The sequence below is a fragment of the Poecilia reticulata genome, chromosome 22 (assembly GCF_904066995.2).
Source record: "Poecilia reticulata chromosome 22, P_reticulata-male-v2, whole genome shotgun sequence".
Taxonomy (NCBI): domain Eukaryota; kingdom Metazoa; phylum Chordata; class Actinopteri; order Cyprinodontiformes; family Poeciliidae; genus Poecilia; species Poecilia reticulata.
Window position 1 is genome coordinate 20,468,004 of NC_088851.1, and position 13,554 is coordinate 20,481,557.

The following is a 13,554-nucleotide window of genomic DNA, read 5'->3' on the forward strand; positions in this document are numbered from 1 at the left end:
TCTTAAGCCCCTTGTTTACTGAGAGTAACACACATAAATGTAGCAACACCTTCATAAATAGTTCTCAGATGCAGAGCTGAATCCTTCATTAGTGTTGTAGAGTGAGTCTAATTTAGATTTCTATTTTAAAAGTAGCAAGAAAAAAGGTCAGCATTCCTTGTTTGTACATTTGCTCTGCAATTCTATTATCAAATTCCAGTAAACTGATGTTGTTAGTGAGTTATTTGCCCATTTTGCATAACAACCTGGCTAGCATCATTAGCAAGCTCTGTAGGTGGGCCCTGTTGTAACAACAAAAGCATCCTACAGGGTAAAAGAGTAGATAGTAAAAGAGGGTTTTTCACATGACCCACAATTGCATCATGTTGTCTTGAGTGTATTTTGTTGTAGAATAACTCTGTTACCAGAAGCAGCTCTGTCACCAGACAACATTTGTTTAGTTTGCATTTAAAAGCAAAGCTTTTAAATGTTCGCCCCTTACGAAACAGCACTCCAAATGAAAGGCATTCTTTAGAATTATGTATGGTCTCCTTTTTTTGTTTGTTTGTTTTAGAGACAAACAGGATGGGAAAGGGTGGAATCATAACCATTCCTTTAATTTACAAATTACTGGTCAAACACCAGATAGTTTATTTTACCGTATAAATATTAATGTACCATGTAAACTTTGGAGTTTGGCTTCAAGTAATTTTGATTATTTTTATTGAGTAATGGAAGGAGGAAGCAGGAAACAAATTGGTACTGCTCAATTAATGTTCAAAACCCTTACCTATTGTCAAGAGAGATAGATAATACTTTAAAGAATAAGCTCCAGAATATACATTTCTAAAATTTGCATTCTTTGTAGGGTAGCCAGACCAGTTAGGCAAAGAGGTTCCTCATCCAGTTTGAGCTCTGGATACTTATCCAAATCCTAAAGAGTCAGCTGAGGTCCTTCATCTGATCAGGATACTGTCTGGACACGTACCAGTGGAAGCAGTGGGCTTATCCCAGTGGAAGGAATCTCCTGGCCAGGCCCTGAACTCACCAGAGGAGCAGTGCATCCAATAGACAATTTAATAAAAACCTTTTGCCTTTTGGAATGATCGGTTCTAAGGTCGACGGTGTCATTTAAGCAGTGGTTATTTGAGCTACAGCTGCCTTTGTGTCATCTTGAAACAGTCTGCTCATTCATTCTCTTCTGACATGAACAGGGCTTTTGCTTCTTATTGTGGATATTTTCTCATTTTCAGAAAATTTTAATTCCAGGTGTGTTTATGGGCGAAAATCCGAGCATGTCAGCAGATTCTGAAAAACCCGGACCAAACCGTCTTACACCAACAACAACATCCTGATGGCTGAAGGATGTTTCAGTAAGTTGTCCTTTCCAGGTTTACATACTGTAGGTCCTCTGCACTGAGTATCTGCCATGTAATTAGCACTCTTTGTATTAGTAAAAAAATCAAACAGCTGTATCTAATGAAGTGGCCAAATGATGGCCTTGTTAGACCTTGGGAAAGGGATCGTTGGGGTTTTTCCTTTCGACCTGGTACAGCTACGGTCCAGCTTTTGATAAGAAAGAAATGGATAGACAGGCTACTTTCTTTTTATTTCCCCTAAAGAAAATCCAAAATTTTTTGGTATATTCTGGGCAATTTACAATATTTTTCAGATTTTATATAAATGCTGAGTGTTTCATAGCACAAAACAAAATTTGGGCCATGTGCTGTTATCACTGGAGTGAACATTCAAAGCACCAACTCATTAACATGAAAGTACCCACTGTGACTTGGTATGTCTTTTGGAGTCATTCATGCAAGTTAACACTTCACACAAAACATTGCTTCACGCACTTCAACTGCAAACACATCCAATTACAGACATACAACACGTGCCTAAACAAAGGCCTTCTGTAGCATTTCGAACTTGACTGAAGATTTATCAGCTGTAACATGACCACATATCCAACAAAGATGCAGTCTGCAAGAACAGATTTATCCAACCGGCGTCATCATCTGACTTTAGTTAATGATAACGGAAAGCTTTTGAAATGCGTCAGTTTACAAACTGCATCTTAAACAACCATCACGAAAGAGAATCAGAGCATGCACATTGTGTGTCATTAACTTACATCAACAATTTGCCCGCATGATTTTTAGGCAAGAGGAAAAGAATTTACAAAGGAAAAAATGTGTAAAAATGTAGAATAGCCACTTGGTACCGTTAGAGATAATTTTTATCCACTCTAGAATGGGTCCTATCTTAAAACAATGACGGTACAGGGAGGCAACAGCACATACATCCACACCACATAACAGAAAAATAAACACCATATTTCTGCTTTTTATCCTTTGTTTCTCTTTCCTTGTAAATATTTTTTTTTTACAAAAAAAATCTGCATTTTTTTTTTCATAGCAAGAGACTTCAGAGAGCCTAAAATCTATCCATGTTACAATTTTTGCTTAATTTGCTCTTTAGTGTAGAATGGATGGATGACTTTATATTTCAATATTTCTAAAGACAAGGGAGGAGGTGAAGAAGGGGTTGGACCTATGAACATACTACAGAGGAGATGAGGATGATGAGGGTGACAGTGTAAGTCAGTTGCCATGTCCATGTAAAGGCAGTACGAAGCGGTCGGGCGGCATTAGAGGTTTTGGCTGTAAGGAAGGGATGGGGATATACAAACAATGAGCAATATACATGCCCATCTACAGAAAAGAACAGAAGAACTCTAACACTGACATGTCTTACAAACCCTAAACTGCAACTTCTTAGCCATGCAATTCAATTTGTATTGTTCTTACAGTAAAGATACACTCCCTGACAAAAACAGTGACCCACCCTGAGGAATGGCCTGATTTGGATCTACTTTGATTCACATGTGGACCAGTGATAAGAATGCAAATTACTCTTTTTGCAAGGAGCTATAACTTCTAAAAAATAAAGCACTAGAGAGCTGGAGGGATGAGATCAGGAGTGGAGTGATTCATTCAACAGTTAGTTAGAAAAGTGAGTTAAGTTCACCACACAGAAACGACAGCATTACTAGCACTTGATGAGATTTTATGGGGTAACAATGCGAGTTACATCAGGATCAAACACAACACATTTATCTAGATGCTAAAACCAAAAGCGTCATCAAGGTTCTGGTCACCCAAGACAGGAGAAAATCATTGTGCTGCACTGCAGACAAAACCAAACTCCATGGCATTTGCATCTGCCATTCGGACACAAGCACTGGCAGTATTTTGCATTCATGTGTTCAAATAAAGACTTTGGTACCTCCTCATCTAGCCTACACATTCATAGTAGTGAATGTATAAACTAGATGACTCATGATACAATGACTTTAAAATTACTGATGTCATAATAAGACTAGGAGTATGAACTAAGTTTAGTTTGTTTAGGTGATGAACTATGAAACTAAATTTATTTCATTTTAACTTTGAAAGCTCAGCCTACAAATAGTCCTTAATGAGGGTGACCCGGCTGAACGCTGGGTAGACCTATTGGACTTTTAAAAGCCTTAGAGGTAGATTACAGGTTTACCCTCGCATCTGTAGTCTGACAAAGCAGAGATCAGTAACCAGAAAAAAAAATGAAGGACTTTCATATTTAGTGATGGACTGCAATTATTTTACGCATGTGCCCAGATATAAAGAAACAATAACCAATCCTGCCAATTCTGTCAAGAGAGACACTAGAAATCATGTTGGGGGTCACAAAGTTCAAGTCATCCATATTAGTAATTTGGAGGACAATGATGGGATAAGTCTTGGTGTCCTCTGAAGCAGTGGCATGATGCAGTCACTCACAAAAGACAATTGCACAGATGGTATGTGCATTTAACAACCAACGCTGTAGCATAATGGATAGTTGTGAGATTCAATCCTCCAGTCTCTTACAAACCCTCACTGTGACAATTATCAAATGCCATCAAGTGCTAGTAATGTTGCTGAAAAGCATCTAGAAGGCATCTTCTGCATCTGCTGATCTTCATTTAGTGTTTTCATGAGCTGCTGGATATTATTTGAAATTATTGGTCCCACCACTGATGCCCTTTGATGGTCATGGTCAACATGACGGCTCCATGTAAATCGATTTATTTCCATCCCTATCATGGAATACATGTGGAACAAATTATGCCTAAATTGAACCATTCCTTCAGGGTTAGTACATAGGTGCTTGACTGCTTTGGTCAGAGTGTGTATCAAAAGGTTTTGTTTTGTCAAAGTAGGTTGTAAAAAGTCTAAAATTGTTATGTGAGAAGTAGATCAGGAACTGCTTCAGATCCTAGTCTGTGTGAGTTTTTTTTTTACATGATCTCAAATCTCATCCTGAAGTGGGGATACATTTTTATTAAATTTACACTACTGCATCTGTGTTTATCTGGAAATTAATCACACAAGCTAGTTACTGAAGGAGTTCCAAATCCAAAAAAGTCAAAATGTAGGAAAAAAATATTTCACACTTCGATTTAGGTATTCTCTGAGAAAAAAAAAAAAAAAAAAGAAAACATATATGCCAAAAAACATAATCAGAACCAAAATGCCAGCATATCAAACTGGGTAAAAAATATGACCAGTTTCAAATATTAAATGAAGAAAAATGTTAAGATGAAGGAACAAAGCCATTTAAAATTTTGCACACACTACAACCAGATGCACACAATAAAAAACAGACACGGATGGGAGAGGCACTCGACTGGAGGACGGGCTCCTCTCTCATGTGCTCCCTGTAATGTTAGTCCTTAAACATGAGCCGGCCGTGCAGTCTGGGTGTACATCAGAGGGAGACGGTACTGGCTGAGAATGGGTTACCACTACTGTCATTTGGGTTTGTTTTAGTCGAACTGCAGGATGTTGATGCATGCTTAAAGTAAGTTGCATTTAGGGAAAGTAAAATAAAAGAAACAACACAGCAAACTGGCAGGACTGACCGATGTAAGAACAGGAGACGGACACTGTGTCCCAATCCCATAAAACAAACATGCAGTTAAAGTAACACTGTGTACTGGCACAAAACAATATCCTGATGCAACTTAATGAGGTTTCTATTCTTGTTTTTCAATGAGCTGTGAAACAGTGAAAATGTTCTCATTATGCAAACCGATTTGCTGGGAAATAGTTTGTTAAAGTTTATTATTTTCTGTGCAGACAGCAGTATGCAATTGGGACACATGTTCACATGTAATAAGAGAAGTTGAACAAAACACACAAAACATATGTTTTCAATACACTAAATATTAAAATAAAACAGGAAATACTCTATTTTTTTTTGTTTTTAAGTCAGAGGTAAAGCTGATTTCCAAAACATTTTCTATGTAACTCAGGATTTTAATGGACTCCAGCTTACTGAAGCAAATCTGAGTAAACTAATCTGAAATATGAAGAGTACAGAAAACGTTTGCTCACACTGGTGAGACAGCAATTGCACATCCCAGTTTGTAAGGACTCTTTGCCTTTACTTACAGTGCATCTGGAAAGTATTCGCAATGCTTCACTTTTTCCACATTTTCCTGTGTTACAGCCTTAGTTAAAAGTGTAATAAGTTCATCTCTTTCCTCAAAATTATGCACACAAATACCCCATTACGGCAATGTGGAAAAAAGCATTAGAGATTGTTTTCATAATATTCATTAAAGTTTGAAAATCAATAAATCATGCTGACTAAGTATTCACAGCCTATGTCATGCAGCTCTCAGTGGAACAGTGGATCAAGGATGACCAGTTGAACCATTTCCACTGATCATCCTTGAAATGTTTCTACAACTTAAATGAAGATTAAAAATGTACTTAAGTTGAACACAGATTCCCTCACTTGGATAAAATTTACACCAAATAAAAAAACAACAACTAATTATTCAGAGAGGAGGAAAGGGGAAACAGTGGTGTAGGAAACATCTAAGCTATTTAGAATGTGTTTTCTTGTAGGTGTTTTTCCGCTAACTTTTTGATTTTATCTTGTGGTACAGGATACATGATTTGGGTGCACAAAATATAACAAGACACATTTTTTAGTAATATTTTTGTAAGGTGGTGGAGTGAGCCATCGCTTTGTAGATTAGGGAGAGGGCTACACTGGAGATTCATCTTTATCTCAATTAAATATGTTACTTTTCGGTGCTTGTATCTATTAAGATGTCTTACACATTGTTCTATTAATTAGGGTTAATGTTAATGGATATATTTTAATTTGTCTTACTAGACTGTTAGTATGGAAGAGGATTAGGGTTACTGGAAAAAAAATTTAAAAAGTCAGAATTCTGAGAAAAAAATCAGAATTCTGAGATTAAAGTCAGAATTCGGACTATTTACTCACAATTCTGACTTTAATCTCAGAATTCTTACTTTTTTCTTTTTTTCTCAGAACTGTTTTATTTTTTCTTTTCCAGTGGTCCTAATCCTCTTCCGTATGTTAGGGCTTGGAAATCTACTAGAAATTGACGCTATATATATATATATATATATATATATATATATATATATATATATATATATATATATATATATATATATATATATATATAGATAGTCAAATATTAGACATTCTGGAGAAGACAGATAAAAAAAGCAGAACCAGTAGAGTAGAGGTGGAATATTTAATACAATTCAAGTTTCATCTGGTCCATGGTTTGGAGCGGTGAACTAATAGACTCTGACCCAATAGCAACCATTCTTTTTGGAGTGTTTTACATGATGTTGTTCTGATGTCGGAATAGATAGAAATAGCTACTGAAAGAAAATGTCAAGGAGACCAGCTTTAAATCTGCTTTCTCTTTCAACATGTCACTATGCTCGTTAAGGGATGTTTTAAGAAACTGATTTTAATTTCATAAGATGGCACATCTGACCATTATGTATTCATGAGCAAGGGACAGAGATAGTTATTTGTTCTACTGTTTTCTTCTGCTATTTTTTAAATGTGTATGTGCCATCACCAGATTTAACCTGACATGCTGGACTTTGTACGACAGTCCAAGCTGCCACATTTAATGATTGAATGAATGGGATGAAAGTTTAAGTAATTATTTGCTGAATAAATCATGGAGAAGGTTGATATCCCACTGGAAACTATTCAAGTGAAGAGCAATCGAAACAATGTGGGAACTAATTTCTGTAAAAACATAATTTTTCTTGTAAAATATTGATGCTAAATAAACGGGAGTTAAAACAGTGTGTTGATTTTCATACCACATGATATTGATAAATATTTTCCTTTCTTTTAAATGAACTGTTGTGACCCAAACATGTTGCCAAATTGTGGGAAACATGACTGATTTTTATTACCTAGTAACAGTTTGCGAGGTGTATTTTTATCACTAATAATGTTCGATAAAAATGCATCATAGGTCTCAATTTATTAAACGTGTTCATAAATAACTGAATGACCCATTTTCTTTGCCATCTTATAAAATTAATCAGAAAAAAGGACAGAAAGGTTTACAACAGAGAACAGAATCACTTGATGAATTCTCTAAACAAAAACTGGCAGTCCTACTCACAAATAAAAAGCGTGGGATAAAACAGGCGATTTGATGACGCTGCGACTGCAAAAATGGCTCACAACTTCAACACAAATGCAGATAAAACAGCTGAGATAAATGGATGAGGTGCCTGATGTTGTGGGTCACTCAAAAAACATGCAGTGAAATAATAGATTCACCCTGAACAGACTGATTTGGTTATCTAAGGACTTCTTACCAAAAAGTATTTCAATATGGTCTTTTTTTTTCATGTTTTTTAAAAAACTAGAAACTGGGAGACAACATAATCAGAGACGTGAAAGAAGGAGCCGATGTCTCGCTGTTCAGGGTGGACAGATAAATAGTGGGTGAAAATGAAAATGTAATTTTATCTTTGGAAGCTGAACGGCAAGACACAAAGCCACACGACACACCAAGAGATGTGAGGAAACGGTTATAACCAACCAAAACATCATGCCACAGATGATGAGGCCAAAAGAATGCATTTTGGCACAGTTCGCGGAAAGACGGGAGTGAAATATTGGCAACAAAACACCAGGAAATAGCATTGACTTCCCAACTGAAGGAAAAACAAAGTAAGAAAAAAAAAAAAAAAACTAAAGCATGCAGCTTTCAATCACGCTAACATGATGTTAGGGTTAGAATGGTGTGAATTTCTGTGTAAACACATGACTGGATGACTGGGGCCCTGTCTTTGTCTTTCTTCACAAATCCCCATGGATCTCAGGCTTCACAGCACCGTTTGAATCCCCTTTTACACCACAAGATCACAGTCTGTTTGAAAACTTTTGGGAATGACCCTTTGACCTTTGGTGAAGTTAACTGACATATCACTTGACTTAAATACATTTTGGCAGTCTACCTGGCAATCTATTTAACCAAACATTTTTTTTGGGATTTGACAAATATTTACTTAGCCTTATAAATCTAGAAGATCCATCTTATGCCAACTTTAAATGTTTGGTAAAGTTTTAAATTTAGAACTAAACATAAAAGTATGAAACAGTGGAACATATACAGATTTTTCTCAAGAATTGTTCACTTATTGCAGAAAGCATGAAAACGTGCATGTGTAAATACAGTTACAAAATTAGTGCTATTCTTTAAATTTTGTTCTTTTTTTTATCTTGAATAATGTGGCTATTTGTCACACCTGAGGACTCTATAAACCATGCAGGTTACATAGTAATTTTATATTAATTTACCAGAGATTTGGGGCACATTGATGCATTCAGTTCATGGTACATGATGCAAGAGACATGATCTTACTTTTTTTTTCTGATTTTCAAACAGGTCAATAGAAACCAAAGTCAGAAAGAGCACTTGTATTTTTTCACAAATTAAGTAGAAGTTTCAAAAATTGCAAAATGAAATTTTATCTTAAATGCAGAACAATAGTGCAAGTATGATCACTCAGTTATGCTTTTCAAACTTGACTCAGCCTGAACTGGCCTAACAACTTTTTGAAATGTAACTTTTTTCTTTTTATTTTTTAGAATCTTTTTTAGAATTTACATGTCTCTACCCAGAGCTCACAGGCCATATTTGTTCCAATATAGGTAACTCTTATCCTAAAACACAAATTTCAGGAATATAATCATACGATTCTAGGAAACCTATGGGAAAGTCACCTGTGATTCATTGACAGGAAACTGGTATATTCTGAGAAAGAAACCTGTAAGTTCAAGGAAAGTTTGAGGAAGGGAATTTGTAAGGTGTTTAGAAACACACCTGTAAGATGTGCAGCAAACAACCATTGGCAAGTTCTATAAAAAATATAAATTCCACAAAGTTTCTGAAAAAAATATGAGCATTACTTGGATAGGGAATTCAAAATTTCAGGAAAGTGAATTGCAAGTTCTAAGAAAATAACCTGCAAAATTCAAGGAATGTATCTTTTAAATTCCATGAAAATAGGCCATTAGTTGCAGGATAACTATGGGAAAGTAAGTTATCAAACAGAAAAATGTAAAAATATTAGTTGTACCATGTACTACGGACGCAAAGTACTGGAAACAAGTTGTACGCTTTCTACAAGAAGTGTACATGTCCACACCTTTAACTGTTTCATTGCAAATACTTTATTTATTTTATTTTGTCATAGAAAAATGTTATTTTTATCATTTGGCATCATCACTGAAATAGGTCAAAGCTATACTTTTTAATATCAGGGAGATTCCCAATTTTTTTCAAATTGATTGATTAACTTAAGTTATCAAAATTTTTGAATCTATTTGGATACAAAAAGACAGAATAATGAGTACACCTTAGAGCAAAAGTATGACCCAAAGAAAGAAAAACCTGTACACAGAAATTCAATGATATCTGTTCTCTATCACATTTACCAGTGCAAGCTTCTAAATGTGGAAAAATAAACAACAAAAAAATAAAAACAAACACAAATGAGAACGAAAAGACTGAAATTAAATCTGGAGACATTTCTCAATTTATCAATGGACATATTTTAAAATACAGTTTTTTAAATGAAAACCAGAAGAGCAGTGAACTGCAGGAGCGATGATCTAAAACATGATGAAACACATTTAGCAGCATCAGTGCAGACAACATGGTTCACCTCCATACAAATTTGACAGATTTATGATGTAGATTCCACAAATGTTTCAACTCCTATTGTTCCTCTCAGCTGTCAACATTTGTATGTATTCTGGAAACCATGTTTACCACTTTAAAAGACCCCATGTTCAAGTGTAGCTCGTTATATTAGATCTAATGTCAGCTAGCATCACACTAATTTTCTTTTCAGATCTTTTTTTTCTTTTTTTGAATTTTCCAGTTTCACCTGGAACATATTCCTGTTACTACACTGGATGTTTTGCAACTAAAGCTGGTAAGCGCTTAAGTTACACTTTGTATAATCCATGGGGGGGTGATGCTTTGAGGATCATATGATCCTCTGCTGCAGATGAGTGTGCACAAAGAAAGCAAGCAAATGCAAACTAACCTAGCCCACCTGGATGGATTGTTTCACACTCCTCCAAGTCTTCGTCATCGCTTGAACACTCTGCAGAGGACACGATTTCCTCTGCCCCGTGCTTCTTCATCAGACCATACCACAAAGCGCATCCAGAGTGAGGAGAAAGCACAGAACACAACAAACAGGGTGAACAGAGAAGTTTGGAGGTTTACTGATGACCTCCGTTGTCAATATCAGATCTTAGTCATTAATAAATAACCATCAAATATTTAATAAGCATTGCTTAACATGGAGATAAACCTATGTAGCAGAAATCATTTTGGCTTGCAGTCCTTATCTGGTATCTGAAATGTTTGTTTTTTATTGGCAAAACAAATACGAGTTGGCAGCTTTAATGTCATTTTGACATTGTCTCCAGGTCATACAAAGTACATTCACTCCACATAACTCATGGAAAAATAGAAACTATAATGTGAAAATGTTTTGGATAAAAAAAAATAAAAATGCGTATAGATCCTGAGATATGTTCAACATAAATAAAGTGATACACATGATGTACGACTAATTGGTCTCAAAAGCACTAATGCAATGGAATATAAAATAATGAATTATGTCTTTTTACAACTTTGAAAAGCTTTAAATGTTTACGTAGATACACTCACCAGTTCACAGTGAATGGCCGGATTAAAGCTAAGCTACACAGCACACTAACAGAAATAAAATAAGCTTGCAAAAGGTAAGCTAAGCTATGTCAAAGCTAAATTAATACCATGTGTTTTTAATCAACATTTGGTTGTTCTTCAGATTCTTTATTAAGTGTGTGTTTAAAACTGATGCTGTTTATTTATTTACTTACTTATTTTTTTTCCCCATTTTAAATAAATCAGTAAAATGTGAGTAGTACAACAGCCTCCATTTCCTGGCTCTTTAGTAATAATAACCTTATTAGAGTTAAAATTGCTTTGTAAAATAGATGTATTTGCATCAATAATTTACAGGTCAGAGTTAGATGGCATATGAAAATAGAAAGTTCCTCTGAAAACTATTACTTACTTAACTGGACTAAAAATAAGTGAAAATGGATTCAATGATACTGTATTCAAGCCTTGAGAACTAAGAGACCACTTTGAAAGAAAGTAAAAAAAAAAAAGACATTGACAAAGTTTTGATGACCGTCCCACCTGTACCGTGGAGGATCTGTGTTTCCGTGTGGTTGTTGTCGTGGTCGTGGTGGTCGACTCTAAAACGTTGCTGGATAACTCTGGAGTCATGGTTGTGGTCCTGGCTGAACCTGCCACACTGGATCCATTACCCACCAGCCTCACGCTGCCATTAATCTTGATGTTGACATTGGCTTCAGCTGCCATTTTCAATACTTTCAGGCCGTTGTAATACAGGCCCGCCAGCTGACCCTGAAAAGGTCGGCCTCTGTCGCTACCTCCAACTGTGATTGTTGCTTGAGTGTTGAAAATTGTAAGCTGTCGTCCTAAAAAAATGACATCCACAGTAAGAAACAATCATCAGCAAGAACTTTTCGATAATCATACAGTAGTAGCTCAAATTTATAGTTTATAGGATAAAAAATTCTCAACTGCAGTTCAACCAGTTTGATTTTATGCACAGATTTGAAACAAAATGTTTTTAAACTTCTGTAGAAAAGAAAGGCAGGAAAAAAAGACTTTATGATGAGCAACTCAGCAGGCCAGGATCTAAAGGTCGTTAATTATCTCATTTTCTGTATCTGGAAATCAAGCTATAAAATCAAGTTAATTATATTTCTTTCAGGTAGGTGTGTGATAGCCTAGTTTTTTTATTTATTTATTTTTTTCCCTTTATTTAACCAGGTAAACCCCATTGAGATCCAGATCTCATTTTCAAGAGGGACCTGGGCAGAAGTAAAGCAGAAGTAGTTGAAGGCTGGTGTACAATTGTTAGCAATACATGTTGTATTGGCTCTAAATGTACATTTGCATGTTAGTTTAAAGCTTTCTTGAATTACCTTTTCTCAAAAAAATAACTTTTTTATGCATAAAAATATATTACCTCAACATATTTTGAAGTAATATACTTCAATATATCACTTACTTACATTCTTTTATTAATTATAACTTATTTCAAGGTTATATCATTCAGATTATAACTTAAATGAACATGTTTGTGTAACTAATACAGCTACAAACAGACCAGCTAAAGTCAAGTTTCATTTCTACTAGCATATCACCATGCATTGACTTATGAAGAATAAACACATATGTATGTCTTGCTGTCTTTTACTTAAGGCTTTTGATGCTTTATTTCACATTTATTCTTTCATTTGTTAATATTTATTTGGCTATTTTATACTTGTTAAATTCTCATTTTCAGCCTATGATATGCTTTACTATACAAATACAAATTTATATTAAAAATAAATAGCAACATTTATTTTGGTACATAAATAAATTTTGGTAGTCCAGTTAGGACTACTTCAAAATCTGCGACAGAATAGCTTTAAAACATTCTAAACACACTATGTATAAAGTGAAACAAAGACATGCTTTTAATGCCACTATCTTATGAAACTAAACATCAGGACAGTGGAGACACAGAAAGTGTTCATTTTAAATTACCTTTCTCTTGTAGCCATTCTTCTACCGGTCTGACATATTTGAAAGGAATTTTCTTATTGGCCGTTTGATAGCGCTCAATGTCGCTGTTCCCTTTAAAGTTTAAGAAGACATTTATAAAAACATTTATTGATATCAGCATTGTGGAAAAACTCTTGTACACTTTACATCAGATTAAAATAATTTTAGCTGGAAGATTTGTTTTAGATCTGACCTTTTTTGCATAAAAAAAACAGTGAAAAAGTTCTTATATGTTAGCTTGAGACTATGCTAGTAAGTTCTTCAATAACCATGCAGTCTGAGACATCCGTGTGTCCACTAGCTAGAGCAAAACTAATGCTCCTGAGAGATGATCACATATGAAGAAATGGAATATATTTGACCAAAAGGAATTATGAACCAGGTTGACGGAAAGGGAAAGAAGATATAAAAATCAACGAAGACCCTGGATGTCATTACTAAAATTCTGTTTCTTTTTTGAAAAAGAGCATACATTGAGCCACAACTTTAATTGCATTAATTTTTGAGGCAGATGCTGGTCAGTG

General features: G+C 35.1%; 1 protein-coding gene across 11 annotated transcripts in view; it reads right to left on the reverse strand.

Annotated features, from left to right (window-relative positions):
• nrxn3a (neurexin 3a) overlaps nt 1–13,554 on the reverse strand; it is a 119,963-nt gene that overhangs the window by 4,194 nt on the left and 102,215 nt on the right. For 3 of the 11 annotated variants that reach the window (XM_008400153.3, XM_081603377.1, XM_017302423.2), the window contains 3 exons: nt 13,013–13,102; nt 11,585–11,889; nt 10,431–10,524 (listed from right to left, as the gene is read on the reverse strand). In XM_008400153.3, coding sequence (XP_008398375.1) covers nt 10,431–10,524; nt 11,585–11,889; nt 13,013–13,102 — 489 coding nt within the window. Of the gene's footprint in view, nt 1–2,110; nt 2,640–10,430; nt 10,525–11,584; nt 11,890–13,012; nt 13,103–13,554 lie in introns of all 11 variants that reach the window. The other 8 variants (XR_014085883.1, XR_014085882.1, XM_081603376.1 and 5 more) reach the window with 6 other exon arrangements.